Source organism: Setaria viridis, chromosome 6 (assembly GCF_005286985.2).
Source record: "Setaria viridis chromosome 6, Setaria_viridis_v4.0, whole genome shotgun sequence".
NCBI lineage: Eukaryota > Viridiplantae > Streptophyta > Magnoliopsida > Poales > Poaceae > Setaria > Setaria viridis.
Window position 1 is genome coordinate 709,371 of NC_048268.2, and position 24,058 is coordinate 733,428.

Below are 24,058 nucleotides of genomic sequence, written 5' to 3' on the forward strand. Positions count from 1 at the left end.
CGTCAGCGGACGAGTGCCAGAAGAGGCGGAGGAGGCCCTGGCGCCGGCGGCCTTCATCGAGTCTATGAGAATCCCAGTCTTCAGAGCCCTTCGTCACATGGCCGATCGCGCCAAGCTGACCAAGGCTCGCGAAGAGGAAGACGCTTTCAAGCGTCAGGCTCAAGAGGCGCATCGGCGTATCCATGTTCTAGAAGATTCCCGCCCGGCGATCATAGGTGAGATAGATTGCCTCAAGCGTCGGAGGGCGGAACTTGCCAAGGAAATGGAGCAAGTGACCAAGGCAATCAGTGCCGAAGAGAACAAACTCCAAGAGCTACCCTCTGTTATTGCCGATTTGACACGGGAGAGGCAACGCTTTGCTCATGAGGCACTGAGACTCCATCGCAGCGCATCGGAGGTCCCTGGATCGGCGGAAGAAGACCAACGGGTTCTTGACTCTGCCGATCAGATCCGGCGTCGGGCCATCACGGCTATCGATACCCTTCTGGGTAATCTGTAAAACACTGACCGTTTTGTACGAATCATTTACTATCTTCTTTGGCCGCCCCTCGCGACGCCCTTTCTATTTATTGCCTTCTTATTACCGATGGGACGTGGCTTTACCAGATTTCCATGCATTCTTCTATAAATACCGACCTCGGCGCTTACTCCCGGTAGCACCAATCTTGGCTCTCGGTTTAACTTCTCTGCCCCTTCTCATCGGCGCAATTTCTTTGCCATGGCCTCGTCGTCTTCTTCTTCCTCTGTTAACCAGGTGAAGTCTTTGACCTCTACCTTCCCTTCTTTTTAGACCTTAAGGAAGAGAATGTCCCCCCTCATTCCTTCTTTGTTTCAGCCTCAACGTCTTAGCCCCGAGCTCGTGCGCGCCATTGAGTGCATTCATTCCGAAGATCCATTAACGTCGGAGGACAAGGTGCTGATCGTGGCTCACCGAGAGGAGCTCCAGGACCACATTACTACGGAGGCTCGCGTAGTCTTGGATTCCGTGGTGAGTGAAAGTAACCGTCAATCTCCACCCGTCAGGAGCCATCATTGTGGCGATCTTGAAGACGACATCGCCACGGCGGCCCGAACGATCCTGGACTTCGTGGAGAGGAACGGCAGCCGGCGACCTCCCATCGACAGGAGTCATCCACTCCCTCGGCAAGTCGTTCTTGAAGACGCGGGAGCAGGGACTTCGCACCCTCCCGTGGATTCCCCCCGTCAAGTCGAAGCGGAGATTTCAATGAAGGCCATAGAAGAAGAATACCTCCGACTCATGATAGAGTTAGGTCGGGCTGAGAGGGAGCGTAAGAAAAAGAATAATTAGTTGTTGTATTTTTTGTTCTAAGGGCGACTAAACGTTTTGTCGGCCATGTGACCCGTCGCCCGTACCGAATGAATGTAATCGGCCGTCCCGGTCGACAATGTATTTAAACCGATCTGTATCGGCTATGTGTGATTGTGTCACGGTCAATTTCTCACGTACCGACCCATATACTAGGGTAGTATCTCTTTAAGTATCTTCCATTTAGGGCTCTAGTAAATTCTTCTCCTTCTATGGTTTCCAAAATATAGGCATTTCCTGGAGCGCATCTGCCGATTTTATACGGCCCTTCCCAGGTAGGAGACCATTTGCCGAATTTAGGATCTTTCGACCCGATCGGTAGTACCAACTTCCATACCAAGTCTCCGGGAGAGAACTGTTTGACTTTGACCTTCTTATCGTACCACCTGGCTACTCTCTTTTTATTCTCTTCGATACTTATCAGAGCCCTTAGTCGTTGGCCAGCCAAGTCGTCAAGTTCTCCTTTCATCAGAGATGAGTAATCATCGGCTGACAACTGGTCCTGAAGTGAAATGCGTCTTGATCCTGTCCTTGATTCCCATGGCAGTACTGCATCGTGGCCGTATACCAGCTGATAGGGGGATAACTTGGTAGCTCCATGACAGGCCATTCTGTATGCCCACAGGGCCTCAGTCAAACATAGGTGCCATTTCTTCGGATATTCTTCAATCTTCCTTTTGATCAACTTGATTATTCCTTTATTGGAGGATTCCGCTTGACCATTGGCTTGAGCGTAATACGGAGAAGAATTCAATAATTTGATGCCCATATCGGTCGTAAATTCCTCAAATTCCCCCGACGTGAACATTGTTCCTTGATCGGTTGTTATAGGTTGAGGGATACCGAATCGGTAAATGATGTGGTCCCTTACGAAGTCGGCCATGATAGCCGAAGTCACAGTCCTCAATGGGATTGCCTCCACCCATTTGGTGAAGTAATCAGTAGCCACCAGGATAAATTTGTGCCCCTTGCTCGATGGTGGATAAATTTGGCCGATGAGGTCTATTCCTCACCCCCTGAACGGCCATGGCTTGATGATGGGATTCATAGCCGACGCGGGTGCATGTTGGACATCTCCAAACTTTTGACACTCCTGACAACCCTTATAATATTTGAAACAGTCTTCGAGGATCGTAGGCCAATAGTACCCGTTGTTTCTAATCATCCACTTCATCTTGTGTGCCGATTGGTGAGCTCCGCATACCCCTTCATGGATTTCTCCCATTAGAGTCTTGGCTTCTTCTGTCCCAAGGCACTTAAGGAGGACACCATCGATCGTCCGGTAGAACAGATCATCTTCGAGCAGCACGTACTTGGTGGCGTGAAAGCGTACTCGTCGCTCCACCTTTTTAGACGGATCCTTCAGGTAATCGGCGATTTCTTTACGCCAATCGTCGGCTGCAAGTTCTAAGGCCATGGTGCCCAGAATCGGCCGATACCCAGATGCGTGCTGGGCGAGTTTGTTTGCTTCCTCGTTGCGGTCTCTTGGAACATGCTCGATTACTGCCGATTTGAACTCTTTTAAAAGCTGTACGCAATCTTCGTGATAGATTCTTAATATATCATCTTTGCACTCAGCCCTTCCGGTTAGTTGATCCACAATCAGCATAGAATCCCCGAAGATCTCAACAGAATCGGCCTTGACTTCTCTCAATAATTGTAAGCCTTTCAATACAGCTCTGTACTCCGCTTGATTGTTAGTGGCGGCGGTTTCTATTGGCAGAGAAAAATCATAGCTTGCCCCCCGAGGCGATATGAGGATGATGCCGATTCCTGATCCGACCCCACATGATGACCCGTCAAAAAACAATTGCCAAGGTGCTAGTTCCACGAGGGCGATCTCCGGTCCACAGTGCTGGGCGACGAAATCGGCCATAACTTGACCCTTGACGGCTTTTGCCGATTCATACCGTAGGTCAAATTCTGATAAAGCTAAGATCCATTTACCGATTCGTCCTTTCAATATCGGCAGTGACAGCATGTATCTCACCACATCATCTTTGCATACGACTATACATTCTGCCGACAGTAGATAGTGCCTGAGTTTGGTGCACGAGAAGTAAAGACACAAACATAAACGCTCCACCGGAGGATATCTTGTTTCGGCGTCCAGGAGTCTCCTACTGACGTAATAAATGACCCGCTCTTTGCCTTCAAACTCTTGGACTAGAGTCGAGCCGATAGCTTTTTCATCGGCTGATAAATACAGTTTAAACGGCTTACCAGTTTGAGGGGGAACCAAGACCGGCAGCGAGACCAAGTATCGTTTGATGTCCTCTAACGCCTTGCGCTGTTCTTCTCCCCATACAAATTCCTGGTCGGGCTTCAACTTCAGAAGTGGCGTGAATGCCTGGAGTCGTCCCGATAGATTAGATATAAACCTTCTGATGAAGTTTACCTTGCCGATTAGAGACTGTAGCTCAGTTTTGTTCTGTGGAGCAACGACTTTGTTGATGGCCGCTATGGTCTTCCGATTGACTTCTATACCTCGTTCGTGTACCATGAATCCTAAGAATTGTCCGGCGGAGACGCCGAAAGCACATTTGTTGGGATTCATCTTAAGACCATGCTTTTTGGTACACTCTAGCACCCTTCGTAAATCGGCCAGATGTTCTTCGTGGCTTTTGGACTTGACCACAACATCATCAATGTAGATCTCCACCAGGAGGCCAATGAGTGTATGAAAAATGTAGTTCATGGCCCTCTGATATGTAGCGCCAGCATTCTTCAAGCCGAAAGTCATCACCACCCACTCGAATAAACCAAGATGCCCCGGGCACCTGAAAGCGGTTTTGGGTATGTCCTCTTCGGCCATAAGTATTTGATTGTATCCGGCGTTTCCATCCATGAAGCTAATAACTTTGTGTCCAGCAGCAGCATCGATCAGTACATCGGCCGTAGGCATGGGGTAACCATCCATCGGTGTGGCCTGATTAAGATTCCTGAAATCAACGCAAACGCGCAGCTTCCCGTTTTTCTTGTATACTGGCACGATATTAGAAATCCACTCGGCATAACGACATTGCCGAATAAATTTTGCCTCAATTAGCCGAGTTATTTCAGCTTTTATTTCTGGTAAAATTTTAGGATTGCATCGCCGTGCGGGTTGTTGGTACGGCCGATACCCTGGCTTTATGGGTAGCCGATGTTCAACAATAGATCGATCTAAACCGGGCATCTCATGATACTCCCAAGCAAAACAATCCTTGAATTCTCTTAATAAATTTGTCAATTTACACTTATACTCTGGATCTAAATTTGCACTAATAAAAGTCGGCCTTGGTTTGGTTCCGTCACCTAAGTCTATCATCTCTAATGAATCGGCCGACGTGAATCCGTGCCCCAGCTTCCCATCTTCTCGGGCGAACTGATCCATTTATTCCGCGTCTTCGGAGCCGACTGCTCGGATCGGCTGTAGGCCAAAATCGGTGACCTTCAGGAAATCGGTTTCCCACACCCTACCTGATATGCATCTGACGGTTTCGCAGCTCCATTGCTGTGCGTCGGCTGCTGCGATGCTGTACGCGGAGTCGGCTTTGACCACCTCGATGTTATCGCCGACCCATTGTACAAGGCATTGATGCATAGTTGACGGGATGCAGCAGTTTGCGTGTATCCAGTCTCGGCCAAGAAGCATATTATAGGACCCTTTGCCATTAATAACGAAAAACGTGGTAGGAAGGGTCTTACTGCCGATGGTGAGGTCGACGCAGAGGGCGCCGCGAGCGTTTGACACCTTGCCTTCGAAGTCTTTGAGCATCATGTCCGTCCTGGTTAGGTCGTCGTCGCTCTTTCCCAACTTTTGGAGTACGGCATACGGCATGATATTGACGGCAGCTCCCCCGTCGACCATCAATCTAGTGAGGGGGCGACCGTCAACATGCCCTTTAAGGAACAACGCCTTCATATGTTGTCGCTCGTCGTCTTCGGGCTTTTCGAACGTGGCCATCATTGGTTCTAAAGCCAACCGTGCTGTTGTTCCTCTATCGCCGACACGTCCTGTTGATCGGCAGGGGTCATGAACTCCATCGGCAATATGAAAACCATACCGATCTCGGCTGCCGATTCATCACCCGCCGACTCATTGTTTCCCTTGTCGTTTCTTTTGGGGCGCCACACCCGAGGCCTCCCTTCCTTCTTGTCCATCGCGCTCTCTTCTTCTTGCTGTTCCCATTGGCGGAGGCGTTGGATTCTCCGTTTTTGTGATTTGGTTAAACCATCGGGGCACCATCTGGGGTTTATTGGCCTCCCTTCTTTCCCGGCGCGTTCCCATTCTGGCTCGCGTCCTAACGGGTTCTCGTCCGTTACCCGAGCATCGGCCATGTCTTCGAGCCGGCTGTGAACGCTGGCTTTGCTATTTGATTGATCATGACGATCGGCCCTGCCCCCTGCCTATTATGGCTTCTTCCTTCTGACCGATCATATTGGTCACTTCTGCCCCCCAGCCGATCACGCATGGGAGGGCGCTGCTCATCTGGGTTGCGCCAATTCCTGCTGATCGGTTCTGGCCTTCTGTCTCTGGAGTGAGACCTGGTGAACAGCCGATTGCCTCGATAGGGACCGTTGCACTCCGGGCAAGTATCAGCCGATGGTAGCCTGAGGTTATTTTCCCAACAATGTACGAAGAATGGGCATCTCCAGTGCTCCTCGTGCCGACGCATCGCTTCCTCTCGGGACCTCGAGCGTTCATGTTGGCGCTGGTACTTTTGGAGCAGGAACTGGGAAGTAATGCGTGGTCCTTCTGACTCACCATCATCGTCCTCTATTCGTCGCTTTCCCTTGATGTCTTCAGACGCGACTTGATTTCTAGGATCGACAGCGCCACTCTTTTTGGCCGACTCGGACGTCAGCACTTTTGTTTGGAGAGAATTCTTTCCCGTGTCAGCCATGTTGGTAGGAAAAGGGTGCTGGTCGATTTTCATTGGTTTGGCCGGTTTTGCCGGCACTTCAAATTTGAGTCTGCCCTGCTCAATGGCCGACTGTATTTGTTGCCTGAAGATTTTGCACTCGTTGGTATCATGTGATGTGGCATTGTGCCACTTGCAATACTTCATCTTCTTCAATTGTTCGGCAGAGGGTATTGTATGGTAAGGCGAGAGTTTAATCTGCCCTTCCTGGAGTAGAAGATCGAAGATTTTGTCAGCTTTAGTTGTATCGAAACCAAATGCTTCCGGCTCTTTCTTGCCGAATGGGCATGATATTGGCTTCTTTCCCTTAATCCACTCTGCAAGTCCTATCTCGGCATCGTCCTCGCCCTCTAATTCTTCCAGGAATGCCACTTTCTTTTGGAAATTCCTCCTTGGATCGAATGGGCGTACTTCCAGCCCGGACAATCGGTGGACAATCTGGCTCAAGCTCTCGAACTCTTGTGAAGCATATTTCTCTTTAATGTGTGGCAGCAGGCCTTGGAAAGCTATATCGGCCAACTGTGCATCGGTTAGAGCCAAGGAGTAGCATTTGTTTCTGATTTCCCAAAACCTCTGTATATACGAGGGTATCGGCTCATCACTTCTTTGCCGGAGGCTAGTCAAATCAGATAGCTTCATTTCATGGACCCCAGCATAGAAGTACTTGTGGAATTGTCTTTCTAGATCGGCCCACGTGTTAATTGAGTTTGGTGGCAGAGTCGTGAACCATTGAAAGGCCGATCCAGACAAGGATGACGAGAACAACCGTACCCGCAGGGCGTCTTGCGTAGCTGCCTCCCCGCATTGGATGATGAATCTATTCACATGTTCTACGGTAGAAGTGTCATCCATCCCCGAAAATTTGGTAAAATCAGGAACTTTGTACCGATGGGGGAACGGCAACAAGTCATATGTAGATGGGTATGGTGTTCTATAGGTATAAGTCTGCATTTTCGGCTTCAAGCCGAATTGCTCTTGCATTACCTCCGCAATTTGCGCCGACCAATCTGGTTGTTGCTGGGGAACAGTTGGCGGCGGTATCGGTACGTGCTGATAAATCGGAGGCTGAATAAAAGGAGGTTGATGAAAAGGTGGTATCTGAGTATAAGCCGGTGGTGTAGTAAAGGGCGGCTGCTTGTATGAACCACTTGTTTCATCATATAGCATGAGCTCTGACGTCTTGTTGACCTCCGGAGCGATAGGCTGGTATGGTGGTATGATCGGCCGAGTGGCCGTTTGGGAGGGCGTCTGGAACGGAGGATTTCCTTGACTGACCAATTGATTCAAACCGGCCGTGTTTAAAGGTGCCCCCCAGGGTGAAGGGCTGACTGGAGGGAACGGTGCAGAGGACAGTTGGATAGAACCATATCCCAAAGGAGTTGATGACGCAGAAGCACCGGATCCTCCGACAGAAGATTGGATCGGCTGTGAAGCCTGATAAGCCTGATTTGGTGGAATCGGCTGAAAATACGTTGGTCCCCTGTACCCTTGAGGTATAGCTCCGGCAAAGGAGTTGACAACAGCATTGTGCACCATGTTTGAAAGTACCAGGGATTGATTGATGAAGGCGTGATGAAGAGATTGTTGAATCATATCGGACATTTTATCCGAATCTTCAGAAATTGTGATCTAACGGGGGGTAGGGAAAGGAGTCTTTTTAACCGTCTCCCCGCTCCTGGAACGACTGAAGGATTTCAAGCAAGTTTTCCGAACTTGCTCCAAATAATTATTCAGATCTTCCTTTTGGTCGTCCTTTAGATCTGCTTCCGTCACTTCGATGACGTTTTCTTCGGAGACTTCAGAAGCTTTTGACATGATAGCGGTTGTATTCGTCCCACCGGGCGTGCCAAAAGTGTGTTGGCGCTAGAAATCGGTCAACAGAATCCCAGCGACCGACACACGACCCGGGAGAATCTGCTTAACTCCTGTTCGGGTGAATGCCCTGGTGCAGTTCGCGCGGCGTGCCAGCCAATCTGACCTGTTGATTGGCAAGGAAGAACACGTGTCAAATTCAGAAACCACGATCGGCTAAATTTCCGTCGAGAGAGTTTATCGGCGAATCGGCCGATTTACTATGATAATGAAATCGACTATAATACAGCGCGATCCCTGTAGCCTTGTAAACAGAAAAATACTAAAGTAATCGGTACAAAGCTTATGAAAACAGCACTAGGAAAGGATCTAATCGGCAATAAATAGATTTAACGACAGAAAATAATAAAAGCCGATACTACCGATTCCTAGCGGGATAACTGGTGATAAAAACTAGGAAAACAGGTAAAAACCTATGAATCTAGTTGATATCGATAACTGATGAATAAATCTAAACGAAGCAACAGCGATGCGTCGGAAGTTAAAGCTTAGATATTACTCGATAAGCGGAACTTACAGAATCGGCCGGAGATCAAGATGATGCAGCCCTGCCAACCCGCACGAACTCGTGAGAAGAAAAAAGTGATGGCGAAGTCGCCTGCTCGAAAGTAAGTACGAAGAAGAAAGTAACTTGTTGTATTGATTGATTGTTCTTTACAGATTTACAAAGGTAGCTATTTATAGCCCCGTACAGATAACTTCTTAACCGACTAGAACTCTATCTCTAATTCAAACAGAAAACAAATATCTACAAGCACAACCCGTACTAAACTAGTTACCCCACGCTTCGTGGGCTGACCTCTACCTTATCCTTCCATCTTCTCAAGCCCATACAGGCCCAACTAGTCCGTCTTCTTGATCGGCCGATTTCTTATTGGCAAAGGATTGCCGATTGGGAATTCGGCGCATTCACCCTGAAGCGAAGTAAAAGCTGCCGGCCGATTCCGCATTATAGCACCATTTGACCGATTCCCAACTGTACTTCTTCGACTTCTTTTCTCCTTGGCGCCGATTCTACTGATGACGAAATCCGGTATCTTTTCCTTCTCGGCTCAGAGGGCGGAGAGCGGAGGTGGGAGCATCGGCGGGGTTGGACGGAGGAGGGCGGCGGGGTGGCGGGGGCGGTGGGGGAGGGATTCTTTTTTTTTATTTTTTTAATACCCTTTAGCATTGGTTCAAGAACCCCTAGTACCGAATTACCAATTCCGGTTGCACAACCGATACTAAGGGGTTACCAATCGCGAGTAAAGGTGGATTCCCCAGTGGACTTACGTACTCATCCTCCTAGGTTATCTATGCCTGAGTGGGCTTACATGCTCCTAGTTCTTTAGGCTTTGATCTATCTTTCCATCCTGGGCTTTATATGTTCCTGAGCGACGCCTTAAAAACTTATGTTTCTATACATGAGCGTGGTGGACTGAAAAGTTGAGTGAGAATCTCATTGGGCCCTTAATGGTTCCATCCATGCGCTAGGCAAAATGTTTTCGAAGGAAGGAGATCTCAAACAATCTCATTGTAATTTTCTTTTTGTTAAAGTATCTTTTCCTTCCCGACTCAGTCTCTCGGAGATGCTCATAAGAGAAGTGAAGTTGTATCCATGTATTCGTAGGAATGAACGTGCGTACTTGTATATGAGAAAAAAAATGCCCGAATCGAGCTGCGTATATGGTTTTCATTTTTCTCCCCATCCACCACATACGCATCATATTAGTCATTGCCGCCTCGCACCGCCGAAGCATATGCGTCCGAGCGATGTGACGAATGCGTAAAACGGGCAGCGCCGGAGCAAGGTCACACCACCAGTTCCAAGTGAGCCAGTCAGCAGCACGCTATACTATTCCAAGTTCCAATTAACCGAAGAATTGCAATGCATGCATGCACGTGTACAGACTTGCGAGTAAGTAGCATCGTCAGCACTCTGCACTAAGCACAGACCATGGTGGCTGCAAGCCAATAGCAACGGTAGTTGTTAGCACAGTTTCACGGTCATCAGTCAATTCACAACTCTGAAAATACAATAAAGCGTGCTGCTGCACTCAGCAGTCCCTGTTCTCTAGGCGAATGTAGTTATGCTACTGGAAAACTGAGCATTGATCCTAATCCTTAGTATCGGTTAATTTTTGACTCGGTACTAATGTAAGCATTAGTATCAGTACCAGTCTAATGACTAGTTCCCTAGGAGCTTCCCATGACCCCCTTTAGTACCGGTTGGAAGCTCTAACCGGTACTAAAGGTCACCCATTAGTACAAGGTGGATCGGAGCTTCCACCTGGTACTAGTGGGTGACTACTGGTCCAACCGAACCTGAAATCTTTCTCAAATCCAGCTAAGCGCGCTTGACGTCCGCGCTCCCCCCCCCTCTCTCTCTCTCCGCCACTTCTCCCTTTCTCTCCCCAAATCCTACTTCTCTCCTTCCTCTCTCCTTATCCTGCTAGCCCCCTCACTCCCTCTGCTGCTGACCCCCTCCCTTCCCCTCCACCGGCCCCCTCTCGCGCCGTTAATTTATTTAGCTTGTTAGATTGTTTGATGGTAGAAGTATGTCTGAAACATTCAAGTAGACTTGCACTGTTGTACTCTTAGCATGCATATGTGAAATCGACAATAGCAGTAAAATGCTAGACCATTATAGAGATTTACTGTGTGCTCCCACAAGTGATCTTACTGAAGAAGCAAAGGCTGAGAGATCCAAAGCTTTCGAGTGCATGACATTAGCCCTATTTTCTAAAGATAATTGAGGTATGTTTCTTACTTCTCTCTCTTCCTTTCTTCAGATCATGTCTTGTCATTTGGTTCTCTCTCTTCCTTTCTTCAGATCATGTCTTGTCATTTGGTGGTGTGTATGTTGGATGGATGAAGTGCTCTTGTATATGAAATTATACTACTTATTGTTCTTTTATTTTGATGAACTACTATCATGAAAGACTACCAGTTTGACTCCTATTTTGTTATCTAGATGGTCTGCTATCAATTTGAGTCGTGCTACCAGTTTGAGTCTTGATTCTAGTTTGAGTCCTGCTGCTACCAATTTTAAGTATTGGACTGCTATATGTATGAAATGCATGATCGATCTAATTGCGTGTGCAAGAGGCCATCTATTTTGTTTGTTTTGTCTGTATTCGTATGAGTGCTGGTAAGGTGCATATCAGGATGGCATGCAAAGAGCTATTAAATTTTTTTCACCACAAAAACTACTAATATAAAATAAAAAAATAGAAAAGAAAATGAGAAAAGAAACAGAAAAAAAACCTTTAGTACCGGTTAAACAACGGGTACTAAATTAGCCTCAGCCACGCGTGACGTGACAGCCAATTTAGCAACCGGTACTAAAGGTCCCCTTCAGTATCAATTATTTGACTCGGTAAAGGCCACCTTTATTACCGAAGTAGCAATATTGGTTGCACAACTGGTACTAAGGGGGTTAGGAATTGTTACCGATGATGCTTTTCTAGCAGTGTTACTGTCATATCTGAAACAAAAGCATGCCGATGCTGAACATGTACCTATTTTGACCAACAGATTGCATGCGCGCAGCCTTTGCTGACAAGTAACCAAGTTATCTGTATGACTTACTGCAGAACCTCCCAGCAGACAGGAAGGAGACCCAAATTTGACCTGCAGACTTTTGGTGTTTTGATGGCAAAGTGGCAAAGTATAGACTCTTTCAACATATATTATGTATCATATTCATATATACGAGAGCGAGACCTGGCTAACTTGCGACTCTAGGTTGAAGAAACGCTCAACCGTTTGACCACCTCAGCGCTCAGCAGAAGGTTCCTTCGTTGAAATGCTAGTACTCCGGAAGAGCAATTCAGATCCAACTGATTCTTCTTTTTTGAACGAAGCACTAGAAGAGCTGCCGATTGTCTTAAAAAGAAAAAAAGAAAGTTCACACACTAGGCAACACAACAAATGAGGGAAAAAACAACTAGTACAACATCCTAACATATCGCAACACCAAACAATTCAAACAATGATTTCGGTCTGTTATCCAAAAGAAACAAACACACGTCGTACCACTCAACACACCACAACAACCAGATCACCACTCCAATACCACATAAATCAACCATCGCAAACTTCACAACTCTACACTACTGCTGAGTAGTTCATCATGCACACTGGACTAGTCGTTGCTATGCAGAGCCAACTGCCACAATAACGCCAGGATATTATCGATCTCACACCGACACACATGTAGCCATCGATCGAAACTATACGTGACATTGGATCATTAGAAACCGGGAGAGAAGCGTTACCGCACTATGCTGAGAAAACTGCCACCATGCGTGACCCTCCATCATAGTCCCATCCCATCTGGTGCGTAAAGAAAAGATACCTGACCTAAGATGTACTCCTATTCTAACAAATTATAGTTCATTTTAGATTTATTTGTTCTAAGTCAAATTTCTCTAAATTTAACCAAATTTGTAGAATAAAGCATCAAAATCTTTAGATCTACTATAAAATATGTTTTGGTACTATATTTATTTAGTATTATAGATGTTATTATATTTTTCCTATAAACTTGGTCAAAATTAGACAAATTTTACTAAGAATAAAGGTAAAGTAAACTATAATTTGCAATGGAGGGAATATGTTATTTTTCATACCAGACATATATATATTCCATCAAGAACACATATACACAAATAAACTAAAGAATGATTTGCCACTTTAGACATCTATTCCCTCCGGAACACAAAATCGCACTTCCTAATAAAGATAGATTTTTTGCACACTAGAAAATTGTGTGCACGATGCCTTATGCTTCCTAAAGTAAGATGGTGAGGATTCCCCACTTGAAAGTAGGCAAAATTACAAAAACAAATGCATACATTGGACGAGCACATATGTGTGAGTGTGTGACATCAACTCTCCGTGAGCACGCATGACAAATGCATGCATGTCTCCTTTACCAAACGTACGTGCACATGTACAAACGTATCTATTCCTTACACTTGGGAAACTCTGCAAAGATTGATCTAAAATGTCTGGATTCAATTCGTTGCCGCTACTTTAGTTGGTTTTGCTAAATGTTGTAAAAATTCTTGCCTCTTGTATATGTACTCTCCTGACCAAAATAGATGTTTGCACCCTAAAACAAATAGTGTGCATGGCACCACGAGATTTTTTTTCACACTAATGATGCCCTTGGGCTTTCTAATAAAATAAGCCAATGACGATTCTCCACTTGAAAGTAGGTAAATTGCATATATGCGCTCTTCCTATGATGTTTTTTTATAACCATGCAAATATTCCCTTGAGAAGACAAATACACTAAATGAATAATAATTTTTCCATACTAAACAGTCGTGTCCATGATGCCTTATGCTCCCAAAAAAATAGTTTAATGGAGGGTTCTTCCACTGAAAGTAGTATGAAAAATAACAAAATAAATGATATCTTGGGAAGACGAACAAACAGGCATGATAGCCGGTGTGACATATTAAATATAACACTCCAGTAAAATATAACACTAAATGGAAGTCTCTTTTACCAAAAAAAAGAGCAGAGATTGCTGCAATCATCTTTTTCCATGCAATTGGGCGGGCAACTCTCCTAAGGTTAATATCAACCCTGAAGTATTTGAATATGTTGTGCTTCACTGCTTATTGTCTTGGAAGACGAATGCATGATAACCTAGGCACGCATGATAGCCAGTATGACCTCAATGCATGATGTGGAAGTGTTTGATTGGACAAGAGATATGATGAAATGAAACCGTGGAAACAGAGTTTCAAGGGGCTCTTCATAATTATGATATACCATGTCATTTTATTTGTTTATATGGCACATCATTTATGAAACCCCCACTGAAAATGATACAACATATCAATACAAAAGACAAGTTCTTCCTATCCTATTCACTTTCGTTCATTAACGCTTCAGTTTCTAACAAAAACAACAGCAACAACAGATCACCACATAGCAACAATAACAACAACTTTCCATACGACCGGTAAATTAGCTCTCCAAAGATTATTGATCTCAATAACAATAACTTTCCATACGACTGCTAATGGAATTATAATTCACCTTTTCCATAGTAAGCACATTTCCTTGTAACTTGAACTAGCAATAATCGTTGGTGACACGTCCTTGAACACAACCTTAAGAACTTCATAACAAATTGTTTGACTCTAATGCAAGAACCTTCATAACAAATTGTTTGACTCTAATGCAAGAACCACTGAAGAACAAGTACATGTATACTTCCTCCATTCTAAATCATAGATCGTTTTGATTTTTCTAGGTTTATAAATATTATTATACATCTAGATAGATAGTTTAGAACGGAGTGGAGTATTATTTAACTAAATGGACCACGATATTTGATTCTGCATCAACGGTTGAGGCGGCGTACATGCACATGCAACAAACTTTAATGCTCACCTTCTCTGCATGCAGGTAAATGCATGCCAGCTTGTCAATTATATGTGATTAATTCACGGTCAACCCTTACGCCGGCAAGCTCATCAGTCGTCACCGCGTCCATGAACTCCTCGTCGGCGACGAGCCTCTTGAGCGCGTCCGGCGCGATGCAAACCTCTAGAGAGATGCTCCCTCCCCGCTCGGGACCCTCGAACACCGTCGCCTTGCCGTCGGCCTTGTTCCCGGCGCCGCTCCGGATCGCCACCGGCTTCCCCCACCCGAAGTCATTGCCGAACACGTCGAACCTCGGCGAGCTTCCGGTGACCAGCGCCGTGCCGGCGGAGGACAGGTTGCCCATGTACGTGAAGTCCGGGTCCCGGACCCACGACTCCAGCGACTCCCTCATGCTTGCCTCGTCGAACGAGGCCACGGCGCGGTTCAGCAACCACGCTGTCCAGCCCAGACCCTTGTCATCGATCTCGCCGGCGGTGGCCACCGCCTTGCCGAACACCATGGCGTTGCCGACGTAGCCCGGCGGGATGCCGTTGACGCGGCCCCGGCATCCGACGACGACGGAGTAGAACGTGACCTGTTCTCGAGGGAGGCGACGGGCTCGGCACACGGCGCGCCAGAGGTGGGCGAGGACGGCCTGGAGCGAGGAGATGGTGGCGGCGGCAGTGTCCGTGCCGGCGATCTCGGCGTTCGCCTGAGCCTTGAGCTTCTTGACGCTCGCGGCGGAGAAGGTGAAGAAGCATTCTTGCACGGCCGTTCGCTCGAACTTCTTCACGATGTGCTCAAGCTTGCTGAATGGCATGGGGATGGGCACGGGGCAGGTCTCGACGAACCATCGCTGGAGCACCGGAGGCGGCGTCGAGAGATCGCGCAGGTCGTCGTCGCTGACGCCAACGCCGCCTCCGGCTCGTCGGTGGATCTCCGACCAGGTGTTGAGGAAGTGCCAGAATGCGGTGCCGTCGCCGGCGGAGTGGTTCAGCGTCATGCCGATGAATACGCCGTCGGCGAGCTCGGTGACCTGCACGGACACCAAAGGGAGGGACTTGATGGCGGCGTCGGCGCCGAGAACCTGGTCGAACGAATTCGAATAGAACGCCCAAACTGCCGGTGGCGTGTACAGGGAGGAGACGATGTCCGCGACGGCGACCTCTGGCGCCACGGCGTGCACGAACTCGGCGCCTTCGCTGGTGCACCGCAAGAACACGGACATGGTCCCATCGCCGCGCTCCTCGGAGGCAAGCCGGCCGGCGAACGGGTAGAACCGCTCGAGGGCACGCGAGAACGATGACTCGAGGGCGTTGACGAGGACGTCGCCGGAGACCGGAGGCTTGGGCAAGAGGATGCCCTTCTGGATGTAGTCGATGCTGATCAGGCGTAGGTCCCACGGCGTCAAGTGGATCACCTCGACCTCCTCCTTAGCCGGATAGCAGCTGTTGCCGTTCACCATCGGCGGCGGCGTGAACGGGCGCACCGTGCGCCGGGACACGACGCGGACGCCACCGTGCTTGACGAGCATCATCTGCGTGTTTGTATCCTAGCTGCTGCCTTGCTTGCTTGCATGATCACGCCACCAATATCTACCTAGGAGGTGTTTGATACAGGATGCTAAATTTTAGCGGTGCCACATCGGATATTCGGATGCTAATTAGAGGACTAAACATGAGCTAATTATAAAACTAATTGCAGAACCCTGTGCTAATTCGCGAGACGAATCTATTAAGCCTAATTAATCCATCATTAGCAAATAGTTACTGTAGCACCACATTGTCAAATCATGGACTAATTAGGCTTAATAGATTCATCTCGCGAATTAAACTCCATCTGTGCAATTAGTTTTCCTATGTTTAATAATTCTGATTAGCATCAAACATCCGATGTGACTGTTAAACTTTAGCAGGGAGCTTTAGTTATTCTACAGCAGTGACGCACGCAGACTCACCCCTATCATCAGATTATTAAGATATTTACAGCCCGACCGGTCAATCACGCTGATTTATTTTAGCCAAGAGTAAAGAAACAGATAGTTACTTGGCCGGCTTAATTATAATAACCAAAATAAAATATAGAATCTGAAGAACAGCTGCAGAGCACGCACCTGTAGTTCCCGTAGGTCGCCGGCGGCGGCGAAGTCGACGGCCACACCATGCGCCGGGATAGGAGGACCATCATGCCGCCGCCGGTGGCACCCGTCCATGTGGGCTACTGCTTATACCTACAACCTACCTATACTGAAGTACCTAATGCCGGATCGCATCTATAGACTTATGAGATGACCAATTGACTTGACTTGCCACGTTGACGGACGAGCATAGGAGACGACGCGTCATGGCGGTTGGATCCTAGCTGCTGCTTCGCTTGCGTAGTATTAATTTTTTAGAGCAGCTTGCATGGACCCTAGCTAGATCTTGACTGAGAGCAGACCTAAGCATTTTAAGGGTCTTTCTGGTTGGTCGTGCTTTGGCTTCCAAAAATGTCAAAACTAACCAAAGGGGTGGGTTGCGAACCACCAGTTTCCACAAAAGCAGCTTCTCTTTAGTTCAATTCTCACAGCACCTGAGCCCCTGGTTTCACCAGCTGTGGCGTCCAAGTTTTCCTCAAAATTACCCACTGCCATTGGTTATGAGTGTACCGGTTCGTCCTCCTCCTTCCCGAGCGACAGAACACACGCCCGCGACAGAACACCGCTAGCCGCCCTCCCCACCGCTGCCCCACCACCGACCGTCCTCCCCACCGGCGGTGCACCTCTCCGGCCGCTTCCTCTCCTCCCGGTGGCGGCGCGAGACCCCCCCCCTCCCGGCAACAGCGCGAGCTCCCCCAGTCCTGCCAGCAGGAGGAGGAAGAAGAGGAAGAAGGGGCGCTCGTCAGTGAGAGAGGAAGAGGGTTGAGTAGGGTGGACTATGAATGACATGTGGGGTCAGCTTGTAAGTATTTCCCAAAAGCCACAGCTTCTCCATCAAACGGCTTTTCCACATCTCACAACTCACAGCTACTTTTCCATAACCCACAGCTTACAGCTACTTTTCTAAAATCCACAGCTCAACCAAAGACACCCTAAACATGGCTCAACCTGTGAGCCCCACCCGAGCCACCCGAGCCAGAAGGATTTTGGTCCGCCCACGCCGGTTGCCGGGTTCGTTGGGTGTGGTCAGGGAAAACCAAGCTCAAAAAAAATTCGGACCAACCTAAGCCCCGCCTAAAAAATTAATTTCATTTTTCAACTAGAAAGAATAGGAAGCACGAGCCCGACAAAGCCTATTGGATGGTAGGGTACAATTTTTCAACTTTACTAGTTACTATACTAATCATCTATCAAGACCTTTAGAACACTTGAATGAGTGAAATCCCTAAGAAATGGTCTTCAATCCGGCAACACCTCCCTTATGGCGCCATGGATAGGGTGAAGCTCAAGCTGTGGTGAATGGCTCGGGCAGGAGGAAGAAGGAGGTAGATATATAGGAGAAAATTTAGTACCGGTTGGGAGCACCAACCAGTACTAAAGGTCCACACTGGTACCACTTGGTGCTCCCACCCCGTACTAAAAGGGGTGGCACATTAGTACCGGGTTCAACCGGTACTAATGTGCCCCACATTAGTACCGGTTGGTGCCCTAACCGGTACTGAAGGGCCTCACAGGCAACCCCTCAAAATGCAACTGGTACTGAGCCTAAGAACAAATGCTCAATTTTCCAGTAGTGCCTCCTAAGAGATTTTGCTATGAATAATTTAATTGGTTAAGAGATTTTTTTATGAAGTGAGTTTTGAAACTTTAGCCGGTGGGAATTTTATAAGGGATTTTGAAATGTTGCTCCTAGCTAGCCAGCTAAACTTTAACTGGTGGGATCTAAACAGAGCCTAAGTAAGCTACATAGTTGAATTGGTTGCCTTAAATAACAAAAGATTTAACGTTACATCGCCGCCATTTGGAAAGTAGGTTGATAGCTTCATTATGTGGGGAGATCCTTCAATTAATTCATTGTCTTCATCTACCAATGACCAACTCCATCAGCACAACATCGACAGTGTGATGAAGTCTACGTGTAACTGAGGTGTACACGCTTGCGCGTTTATCTTTTCTGCAATAAAGATTCAAGAAATGACAAGGACGAACTTCTTCACATATATTTGTGTTATATGTACAAAGGTGAAGTATGACTCTGCATGACATAGACACAAATTAACTTTATTGAAATAAAGGTGAAAAAAATCTGAAAGAAAGGCAACCGTAAAGAATCGGTGCTTATAGTATAAGAGGGGAGGGGGTAAATCAGGCAACTTAAAATCTTATTTTATAGCTTCCACTACTTTTGCATCAAAATTAAATTAGATCATGCTATTAAAATGTGCAACTATGGTTAATCTAGTGTGAAACCCTCATCCCAAAACAAATTTTGCAACTTAAAGCCAATCCTAACAAGATGCTACACTAAAAATGTAAAGGCACACAAATTGCAAGAATGTAATGCGGAAACGTAAGAGAAGAGGACGAGAGGAAGCAAACTCTTAACACGATGATTTATCCCGTGGTAAAGCTAAGGAAAGCTAGCTGTCTCTTTCGGAATCGCTTTCGGTTCATCCGATCAGCTTCCATTTGATTTGATTTGCAGGGTATTAACCTCCGATCCTCTTCCGTGTTTGCTTGATGATAACGCTGACAGGTTAATTGCTTGTAATAATTAATGCTGTGCACGCACGCATCTAGCTATCTCTGATCAATTAGAGGATTCATTGATCGATGATTTTAGAGCGACAGTCAGTTGTGATCACCGTCCTTCTGTCAATTGATGTTGGTGTTCTACAACTTTAGTTCAAATCCTGGCAGCTATACAGAATCCCTGCATAGAACTATCATGCCTGGAAGATACTTCCATCACCTCAGATGGTGCCGCGTCGAGAGGTGCCCCAATGTGGATGTCGTCTTCCCTTTTGGTGCAATGGAAGCTGGAGATTGTTTGCAGACCATATGGACATCAGATCTCCGGACGGCCCGTTGCATTTGGAGCAAAGGTAAAGTTTCTTTTCTAGCACTTTCGTACTTCAAAAGTCCGCGGCACCTCTACCTTCGCTCCTGCCCAAGCCTCCAGTACGCACTCCCGTTGTGGTTTGCCTCCATCACTCTGCATCTGCTGCTGCTGCTGCTGCTGCTGACTCTGTGGTTGATTAGTTTGTGGTTTTGCCTGCAAACAGGCCTGGCCGGCCGAGGTGTGTGCGTGGCTTGCGATTGATGAGAGTATCTGCATCTTGGTGTCATGGTGTGTACCAACCACCTGCTGATGCATGTATCTCTGGTTCGTTATGTGATTACCATTTACCAGTGAGACACTGGGACACCGTGTAAATCATACATTGCTTGTGTTCTTGGGTGGGGGATCTAAAGTTTCCTTATTTGATGGAATCTTTGCCCGAAAATGGGCTTGTTCCTCTGAAACCACACACACGACTCACGAGAAAATGAAGAAGCACTCACGACTCACGAGGCGCGCACTCCAAGCCCGGAATCCCTCGTCGTCGGCGGCGACAAGCAGCGGAGGAGCCTGACTCGCGCGCATGGCGCCGTCTTCACGCGGTGGCGGCGGCGCTCACCGCCTCCATGAACTCCTCGTCGGCGACGAGCCTGGCGAGCACCTCGGGCTCCAGGCACACCTCGAGCGCCATGCTGCCCGCGCCGCCGCGCCCCGCGTACACCGTCACCTTCCCATCCGTCTTGTTCCCGGCGCCGCTCCGGACGGCCACCGGCCGGCCCCACCCGAAGTCGTTGCCGTACACGTCGAACCGCGGCGAGCTCCCGGTAATGATGGTGGCGGCGGCCTCCCCCGGCGGCTTCACGTACAGGAACCTTGGATCCTGCGGCCACGACGCCAGGTCGTCCCTCACCGTCGCCTCGTCGAACGACGCCACGGCGCGGTTCATGAGCCACGCCGCCCAGCCGAGACCTTTCTCCACGACCTCGCCGGCCGTACACCTGGCGACGGCGAACGCCACGGTGTTCCCGACGTAGTCCCGCGGTATACCTTTCATACGTCCCCGGCATCCGACGAGGAGGATGTACGTCGTCTCCCGCTCCGGCGCGAGCTCCCGGGCACGGCACACCGCTCGCCATGTGTGCGCGAGCAGGGACTGCAGCGACGAGATGGTGCTGGTGGCCGTCGCCGTGCCGGCCATCTCGGCGTTCGCCCTCGCCTTCAGCTTCCTCACGCTCTCCGCTGAGAAATTGAAGAAGCACTCCTGCACCGGGGGGTACTCCGGCCGCCGGACGATGTCTTCCAGCTTGCCGAAGGGCAGAGTGATAGGCACCGAGCTAGTCTCGAGGAACCACCTCTCGAGCACCGGCGGCGGCGTGGAGAGCTCACCGCCGGCATCACTACTGCCGCTCCGGCTGATCTCTGACCAGGTGCTGAAGAAGTGCCAGAACGTCGCCCCGTCAGCGACGCCGTGGTTGAGCGACATGGCCACGAAGACGCCGTCGGCGAGCTCGTGACCTGCGCCGCCAGAACAGGGAGGGACACGTCCGTGCCCAGCGCCCCGTTCAACGGGAAGAGCGACCACACCACCCGCGGGATGTACACCGGCGCCGTGATATCGCGGACAGTGACCTCCGGCGCCACGGCGTGGACGAACTCGGCGCCCTCGCCGTTGCAGCACAGGGAGACGACGATGCCCGGACGGGGCACGCCGCCGTCGGTGGCCTCAGCGACGGTGAGGCGGCCGGCCAGAGGGTAGAATCGGTCGAGGGCGCGCGCGAAGGACGAGGCAAGGCTGTCGACGAGGTGCGCCGCTTCTCCTCCTGTTTGGGGCTTGGGCAGCAGGACTCCCTTCTGGATGTAATCCACCGTGATCATGCGGAGATCCCATGGTGTCAGGTGCATGATCTCCGGCTCCGGCGGCCCGCCGTCCGGCGAGGTCGCCGGCTCTGGCCGGATGACACGCCTGGACACGATCTGGACCTCGACGGTGGCGCCTTCCATCTTTAATTGGGTGGTGCTTTCAAGCACTGGATGTGAATGGCTTCCTTGCCGGCGCCTGCCACTGGTAGTGGTGTGCAAAGCTGGGGCTGAGGGAATCATTTAAGCAAGAGGAGAAAATCAGTCTAGTACATAGGTCTTATTACATAAAAAGGTACAAACTCGCACACTAATGAAGATTACAACAACCTGATTAACATTAAAAAACTTGGCGTTCCAGCAACCTAGGCGTTTGCCTTCGCCTTCAGCTTCTTTATGCCCTCCGCGGAGAAATGGAAGAAACACTCACGCACCACCGGCGAGTGTTCCTGTCGCGCTGGACGATATCTTCCAGCTTGCCGAAGGGTAGAGGTTCAGCACGGGGCAAGTGTCGAGGAACCACCTGTGGACCACTGGCAGTGGTGTTGGAAGTAGAGGCATTTCACAGTTCATTTTAATCCAAAATATAGAACAAAAAATGACAATTAAAATAGCATAAACAGGAACATGATCTATTGTATTTGCAGTGAACATAAAGCATCCAACAGATACTATGAAACATAGGAATTGAACCAGGAAGTTCAAAAGAAAGTACCATGAGGCGGGGTCAGTTCCGGAGGAACCAGATGCGCCATTACCCAACATTGTTAGTTGAGCTTGTTCGATGTAGTCGATCAGAAGTCGATGTGTGCAGATGACCGCAGTGCAGTTGCGCCTTTAGGAAGTAGTTGTGCACAGCGAGCAGTCGTGCAGATGCGCTCCCTAAAAACTTGATCGCCCTTCTACTCCTTGGGTGCAGAGTCTTTGGTGAAGAGCGCAGCTTCGGAGACCTGCTCTTCCGGTAAAATCCGTGCACAGATCAACGGAACGGAGATAGCAAAAGCGCAGCGTAGCAGTGGAGAAAAGCTCTGGCAGTATGGCAGTATGTGTTTCGCGCACGAAAGAATGAGAGGTAGCACCTCTCTTGTAGGCACCAGAAGACCCTTGGATGCCCAGGTTAATGAAGCAATCAAATGGTCAGTTTTTGGTAACTGCTAGCCAATAATGACTAGAAATTGTCCGAGCCCACACATCACATCGCGTCTCGGCGAGGTGAGCGAGCGCGCGGGGCATCTTGCTATCCCTCTCTCAACTTCTCAACAGGTGTAGCACAACTCCACCCTATAAGTTGGTCAGAGACCCTCTTCCAAGTTGGTTTTGTTCTATTTGTAACTACCACCACTAATAGGCCTTGGGATTTATTTAATTAATTAAATAATTGGGCCAGCCCAATTATTCTAACAAGTGGTGTGGATAGCTTGATGTAGTCTGCACTTTCAGTACTGCTGCTGCGATTGATCTCCGATCCCTCCCACGGGGTCAACGATTTGGACACCAGTGGAGCCTTCCATTTTTTGTTACCAATTAATGAAGTGTGCCCAACTGAACGCTGCCTTGTTGTTGGATCTGCTCCTCTGGTAGTGGTTGGCAAAGCTGGGCGTGCTACTTAATTATCTGAGAAAATGGAATCAATCAGCATTATCAGTGGGCTCCTCTCCAAACTAGAACATTTCAGAGATTTGATGCATTGATTTTCTCTACCACACATTAATGATAAATCCCCCAACGTGTCTGATGTCCAAGAATTTCCAGACATCCCTATCTTTTAAAGTCTAATGGAGCAGCAGCACTATTATACCAGTAGGCTATGTGCTACTGTAGTTTTGCATAATATACTGGAAATTCAAATTCATTCATCACCAAGCAACTATAGAAACACAGTAATCAATGGATACGCGGAAAGAATAAAGAAGAATAAACAAAGTTGGTATAACGACTCTGGGATAGGATAAACTAGAGGTCAGCGAGAGACAATACTTAGATAGGGAACACATGAAAAGACCTCAAATCAAATCAACAGAATCGAAGTTTGCTTGTGCTCTGGGTTAAAAAGTTCTCAGCTTCCATAAATGACTGAACAAACTTACCAGAGCTATCCTTCGCTCATGCAAACCAAGTTGGTCAGCTGCTCTTAACGCCATAGGGTGGTAGCATGGTTCTGAATTTGGAATCACCATGAATCACATGAGCGCATAAGAGTAAAATAACAATGTCAATTGACAGTACTATGCAGATTTTTATATTACCATGCCAAATTGTTTGTGATTGAACTAGAAGTGTCATCTTTAATTCAGCAATGCAAGGTTCTCTGTTAGAAGAACATTCAAACAAAGGAATATCAGGGTATCAGAGGCCAATAATATCCTTTAGTAAGAACTTGAAACATATATCACTAAGATTGGTTCCTTTTCAAGAAAGAGGTAAAAGAACCTGGCAAGAAATCTAAAGTACCAATTCAGAAATCCGTAGCTCAAACTATTTCTATCTAGGAAATTTTACAGCATACTAAATTGGTGTATAGAAGTACTTCCCAGGTACATGTAATTCGAACATCAAAAGCGAACACATATAGACAAATATCCCTAAGTTATAAACTAGCATGGTGAAGTAGCATCAATTTGTAGACAGCATACCAGTAAGTAGTGACAGTAAAGGGTATGAACAATATATCGCCTCTTCTGTGATGCGAAGAAACACAGGTTGTAAGCTGCTTCCCTAACATGAAAGCCATGTTTCCAGCATTATTG

At 48.1% G+C, this 24,058-nt stretch overlaps 1 protein-coding gene, 1 long non-coding RNA gene and 1 pseudogene across 3 annotated transcripts; 1 reads left to right on the forward strand and 2 right to left on the reverse strand.

Moving 5' to 3' along the window:
- Positions 1 to 14,042: 14,042 nt before the first annotated feature.
- Positions 14,043 to 16,746, reverse strand: LOC117861098 (uncharacterized acetyltransferase At3g50280). Of its 2 annotated transcripts, none has more exons than XM_072294439.1 (2): positions 16,589 to 16,746; positions 14,043 to 16,481 (listed from the first exon to the last, which is right to left on the reverse strand). In XM_072294439.1, exon 2 carries the CDS (start codon positions 16,010 to 16,012, stop codon positions 14,537 to 14,539), a length of 1,476 nt encoding a protein of 491 aa, XP_072150540.1. In that variant the 5' UTR covers positions 16,013 to 16,481; positions 16,589 to 16,746; the 3' UTR covers positions 14,043 to 14,536. The 2 variants fall into 2 exon arrangements, with proteins under 2 accessions (XP_072150540.1, XP_034600478.1); XM_034744587.2 differs by having other exon boundaries at positions 14,043 to 16,074; positions 16,589 to 16,734.
- A 2,399-nt stretch (positions 16,747 to 19,145) lies between these two features.
- LOC117861102 (uncharacterized) lies at positions 19,146 to 19,843 on the forward strand. Its single transcript, XR_004641683.2, has 2 exons — positions 19,146 to 19,497; positions 19,678 to 19,843. It is a non-coding gene; the product is annotated as an uncharacterized lncRNA (long non-coding RNA).
- LOC117861099 (uncharacterized acetyltransferase At3g50280-like) lies at positions 19,826 to 24,053 on the reverse strand (annotated as a pseudogene).
- Between the last annotated feature and the right edge of the window lie 5 nt (positions 24,054 to 24,058).

What these genes read in the sequence shown, in the direction of transcription:
- LOC117861098 (XM_072294439.1), bottom strand. Translation starts at nt 16,012, where the DNA reads ATGATGCTCGTCAAGCACGGTGGCGTCCGCGTCGTGTCCCGGCGCACG.